We start from the raw sequence: 6,000 nt of genomic DNA on the forward strand, positions 1-6,000 counted from the left end.
GGTTAAGTGTGAAGCATAAGTTGCTATGGAAATATATGTCGGTAAGAAGTTAACTTGCTTTGTAGTACGGCTAAACCAGGTTTAAACCCAAACTTATCAGGATCAACCTAAATCTTGCTTTGTAGTACAGGCCTCAGGTGGTGACAAAGGGTAAATAACAGCCTTGTCATCTGTCAATAAAGACACTTTCACAATTATGCACAGTGATTTGATTTCAGCCTATATAATTTCTAAAAGTAGATATTAATGATCAAACATTTCCATTTATGTAGCCTACAGTATTTATGTTTTTGTTTCAACTACAAACATAAATAAACGTCAACTTGAAACTATGTTTCAACTACCACACACAGCCTATAATATTATAGCCTATGTTTATAAAAAAAAAAAATTAATAAAAAAAATCGATCTCTGGACATATGAATCGATATCAAAGGATTAAAATAAAATAAAAATCGGTTAAAAATCGGAGAATCGATTTTTTTTAACCCAGCCCTAATGCAGACAACAATGTGTTGTTTTGGTTCTGCACACAGATCAATTCTAGCCCCCCACCACTCTGAACATGGAGCCAGAGAGAGTAGTTATAAATACCGGAGTTATTAATTTCTCGTCACTAAACCCATGTTGTTCTCAGCCAAAGAGACAACGATCCTCTCTACAACTCTATTTCGAGATTCCCTGAGAAAATAGCCAGAGACAGCGGTTCCATGCCAATGTAAACAAAACAATTGACCTGGTAGGCACTGTTCTCCTCATACTCATACAGGCTGGATTTGTATGTAAAGTTGAAATCTATAAGTAACATGAACAAAATGCCCACTGACATCAGCTGGCGAGTTATGATTCACTTTCAAGCAAGTACATAGTAGGGGTGTCAAAAATAATCGATTATATGATGCATCGCGATGCGGACGTGCACGATTCTGCATCGATTCACAAATGTCAAAAATCGATTATAGAAAAAATATATATATAACCGAATAAAATATAATGGAAGTACATGCAGTTGTTTATTTGGATCATAATACAATGCAATTCCAAATGCACTTTTATTTTAAAAGTAGCCACACAGTGAGAAAAAAGAAAGTGAGAAAAAATAAATCATCTATTGGGGAAGAAAGTGATGCATCGATTTAAGATGCATCGATAATCGTAATTGAATCGAATCGCAGCCCTCTGAATGGTAATCGAATCGAATCGTGAGGCCAGTGAAGATTCACAGCCCTAGTACATAGGTCCGGCAAGTGCTTTGGCATATGCTAAAGGGATGAGATGTTTGGTTCACAGCCAAAGGATTATATCAGCTAAGCATCCTTTATCCTAGTTGTTATGCCATTATGGTTCAGGGTGAAAGCCTTAAAAATAGCTTCTACATAAGGGTTTTCAAAACATGCGTGTTGTTGAGCAAGTGTGGACACAAGGTCAGGTCTTTTTGAATGCAGGAGGTTAGGTCAACATATTGTGCAGTGCAGGATGAGGGGCAGGGTGGGTTCAGGGTGGACAACCAGGGGTGGCAACGTCTGTGGCAGATTTAGACCCCCATGATGTCAGCCTGTCACAGGGGGACAGGTCAAGTGACATCCTTTCGTGATGGGGGACAAAGAATTGTTTTTAAAAAGACAAATGGCAAAACCTGATCCCTACGGTCGCACCACATGCTGACTCCGGCTGTTTATAGACTGGTAGGTCACAACAGAGCAGCACCGTATAGACGATCAGTTTTACCTTCAGCTTTCAAGCTGTGATCAACGACAGCGGAGAATCAATGGCACGCAGAAGAAACACTCACCAGGATTTGGAAGCCGTAATTCCTCTGGACGGAGAACTCGCACACATCGTAACATGTGGAAAGGTCAATCTCACCATCCAGATCTGAAGCCTGGGAGGGAGGGAGGGGGGGGGGGTCCTTGTTATTTACCTATTCATTCATTGGCATAAAATAATGACCACTTAATCACAATAAAGCCTTACCTCCTCAGCTATCGAGTCCTTGTAGTACCTCAGACTCTGGTCTGTAAGAACAAACCAGTGTTTCTTCCACTGAAGGGGAATAAGATCACCATATTTATACAATATCGGGATGTTTATGCAGTTCAATTAATGTGAAAAGAGTTGAGGTCTCCAGTCATCCATTTCTACTAATGAAACAAATTACCATTCCATCTTCATATAGCTTGGTCATCCATCCTTTTTTGAAGTTCAGCAGATCTGGCTGCAGAGAAGAGAAACCACAGTGGCATCAATGTGATCTGATGCGATGCGATGTGTGATGCAACAACTCAATTAGCTCATCCTTATCAATGATAGTTAAGTTGGCGACAGTTAGTCCGGAGAGATTTTCATCTAAATAAGTCGATTTGTAGACTTCAACCAAATAAGCACAAAACACACACACACACACACACACACACACACACACACACACACACACACACACACACACACACACACACAGACACACACACACACACACACACACACACACACACACACACACACACACAACAAGCAGAAATAAATATCCAGGCGTAACACGACTATAGCAAGTTACCCACAAACGTAACGATCATATTGAAAAGTGTTTAGCTTATGCAATCCAAATCATAACATTGTGGTCAATGTTGACATTTTGTTGAGACATTTTGTACTATGCTTCGCAATTGTATTAAAAAGGTAAGTCCTCATTGCTGAAGTAATCCAAACATATTATTGACATTTCTCGAAACAATCTTACATTTATGTTTATATCTAGTTCACCACCATCCGTTCAATCAGTCACAGTGCCAATATGTGGCTCCGGACTGGCGTGAGCTGGACTTTCCCAGTGAAACTCAAACTGCCTCGCTCAGTCATTCAAACCAAGCTCAAGTCTGTTTATAGACTTGAAAGTAAACCATTCTTCCAAAAATGGGTTTCTGCTCACTCAAACAATACCTTGTTTTTGCTGAGCTTCATCGGGTGTGGCGGCACCGTCTGGCAGAGAGTCATTCTGATGGCTAACTGCCTTCACACTCGCTACACTTCATATGTTGACAATCTATCTCTTTCTGTCTCTCATGGACATACGCACTACTGCGGCTGCAGCCTCTGTGCTGGCTATTTATATCCAGGGCGGTGCTCTGTGTGTGTGTGTGTTTGTGTCTATGTGGGTGGGGGGTTCTGGCAGCTGCAAGTTTGCCAGCCAGACCAACCACACACTGACAGGCAAACCCCAGCAGCATTCCGTGAAACAGACCTCAGATCAGCAGCTTGCTGCTGGCTGGATCAGTAGAGCTCAAAACCAGAGGAGATCCCGGTGCAGCATTTAGCAGAACCGAGGACCACTGAGATCTAGAGCTGAAGAATTCATCTAAAAAGAAAATCCTACTCTCAATATGAACAATTTCCAACTTAATTGCTAGAGAGAGAGTTGTGTCCAAAATCGATTTCTAAAGAAGGTGCGTCAGAGCTTTGGTCCATGAATCAAGTACAATATTGGTGAAAACCTCTATCATACTCAAACTCACTAAATCCTGCACACCAACATTCCCCCCCCAACAAAATCACATTTGTTTAAGCAATTTTAACATTCTAAAAAAAATCCAGGCAAAAAATATTCCGTCAAACAATCACAATTACGAGTTTCCATGAAGCAAAGAAGTGTACTATTGTCTTTCATACTGCCAATGCTGATTACATATTTCAATCAACAGCTCCCCTAGAGGACATATCAATCATTTGATATATCATAGTCATATTTTCTGCACAGAAAAAGGTTTGACATATATTCCCGTTAAACACCTTGTCCTTGAACCTACATCTCCATCACCTGGAGAATGTAGGCCAACCAGCCATGTCCATGGTCCACTGGTACTGTACTCTGTACTCACAGTCATGGAAGACTCGGTGACTCTGCGGTCCAGTGACTTGGCTCTTCTTAAGTTGGCAAATGTGGAGCTGGACACATCAGGGACTGACCGCTCCTTCCCAGCATCCAGTGACATGTCCTAAAAAACAGAATCATGACACGCTTGATGTTACATGATTTGACATCATGTGGAGATCTACGAAATCCCCCATTAGCAAAACAGGGAAATCATTTCTAACTTTTACTTCTTATCATTAGGGGTGTTAACTCATTGAGTGCCAGCCACTTCTGGAAAACGTATGTTCCCAGTGCCAGCCCTTTCAGAGCGTTTTCAGTGATTTCTCAAGACCCACAGAATATTGTGTCATATTACTATGTAAACACCGAACACGCCCAAAGAACGATGAGACTCTCTTGTATCATCAGCAAAAAAAAGTTTATTGATATCATTTTCCGTTCTTCAGTTATCAGCAGTAGAAGATAGGTTGGTTTCACCAAAAACAGACGTTTCAAACTAGAAGCTGAGATAATGAGCCTTTTGTGAAATGAAGCATTTCAAGCACATCACTGACTCTGAAGCTAATATTTTCTGATGTAGTGACGTGGTGTAGTTGTGTGGTGCCCTGCGTGCCCCACCCCCCTCAACTGCAAACTCCTCCTCCGCGGGAGTGTCTCTGGTGGCTCTGCTCGATTCTCTGCTACCTGCGTCAGGCGACGAATCTCTGCATGCTGGAGCTGCCTGGGATAAACTCATCCCCACACTAACACACAGCCTGCATGCCGGAGCTGGGAGAAACTCATCCCCACACTAACACACAGCCTAACACGCACCAGCGTCTATTTTCGGAGCGCTCCGCCGTTTTTGTGCGCCGGCTCCCAGCGCGACACCGAAAAGCCAAACCATTCTCAGCAGTCCCCGCTGAGAATGGTTTGGCTTTTCGGTGTCGGGTGCTCCTTTTCTGGCGGCTAATCGTGTGGAGAAACTATCGCAGCAGAGACAGGGAGGCTCAGTTGTGGGAGCGGATTGGCTGCTGTTCGCAGCTAACGTTAGCTCCAGCCAGAGCAATCTATACGGCTCTGGCTCCAGCATGCATCGGTTTCCGTTTCATCATGGCTTCTTCTGCTGTTTTTCCTCACCTTTCTCTAATCTGGAGAGCACTGTCGCCACCTAATGGGTCGGTAAAATAGCTTATACACCTTCAACATCCCCCATATTTTTACAGGAGATGCATCAGGCTTTGATCCACGTCCCACTGTCAAAAACGCAATTGACGTCTTTAGACGTCATTGACACTCTACGTTACTATTTGAATTGACGTCTTTAGACGTCATTGGCACTCAATGAGTTAATGGTCACAAAATGCACGGTCCGGTTCGATATAACACAGTGGTGTCACGATTCGGTTCGATATGACACAGTGGTGTCACGGTTCGGTTCGATATGACACAGTGGTGTCACGGTTCGGTACGTTTTTCGATACAGCAAAAAAGTAGAAATGCCAGAGCAACTTCCTTGATTTAAAAAAAATTGCATTTATCTTTACTTTTTTCCCCACAGTCTAATTTTTATTTCATTCTACAACAATGTTTTTTTTAACACCTTTCTTCTTTTCCATCTGAGTTTTAGCTGACCATGACATCCTTGGAGAAGACTTGCACTGTTCAGCAGTGAAAGATTTGGTTTGTAATGCGAATTGAACCTAAAGCCTCGTACCTAAACGGTTCAATAGGAATACAAGAGAATAGCGTACATGTTTGTTAGCCAGGTAGCGTCTCTCGCTGGTTCAATAGGAATACAAGAGAATAGCGTACATGTTTGTTAGCCAGGTATCGTCTCTCGCTGGTTCAATAGGAATACAAGAGAATAGCGTACATGTTTGTTAGCCAGGTAGCGTCTCTCGCTGGTTCTATAGGAATACAAGAGAATAGACCCCTTATACGACTACGTCACACTGACATCACGCAGCGTCGATGCGCAAGACGGAGGCAGAAAGACAGACTCCGCGCAGCCCTGTCAAGTAGTTTTCCAGTGGCTGGAAAACTATTCGAGCAAGACATGTCTTCGTGTTGTGGAGTGCGATGCCAGAATCGGAAAGCTATTGTAGCAGAGTATTCGGGTCCGCCTATTCACACTTGGTTAATAAAATAAT

General features: G+C 42.6%; 1 protein-coding gene across 2 annotated transcripts in view; it reads right to left on the reverse strand.

The window, feature by feature from the left end:
* LOC310774586 (myosin phosphatase Rho interacting protein) overlaps positions 1-6,000 on the reverse strand; it is a 94,187-nt gene that overhangs the window by 20,485 nt on the left and 67,702 nt on the right. For both annotated transcript variants that reach the window (XM_083634675.1, XM_083634676.1), the window contains exons 9-12: positions 3,873-3,989; positions 2,159-2,215; positions 1,975-2,043; positions 1,793-1,882 (exon numbers count right to left, since the gene is read on the reverse strand). In XM_083634675.1, the coding sequence (XP_083490801.1) occupies positions 1,793-1,882; positions 1,975-2,043; positions 2,159-2,215; positions 3,873-3,989 (333 nt within the window). The remainder of the gene's footprint in view (positions 1-1,792; positions 1,883-1,974; positions 2,044-2,158; positions 2,216-3,872; positions 3,990-6,000) is intronic.

This window comes from Poromitra crassiceps, assembly GCF_964638095.1.
Source record: "Poromitra crassiceps genome assembly, chromosome: 4".
NCBI classification, from domain to species: Eukaryota; Metazoa; Chordata; class Actinopteri; order Beryciformes; family Melamphaidae; genus Poromitra; species Poromitra crassiceps.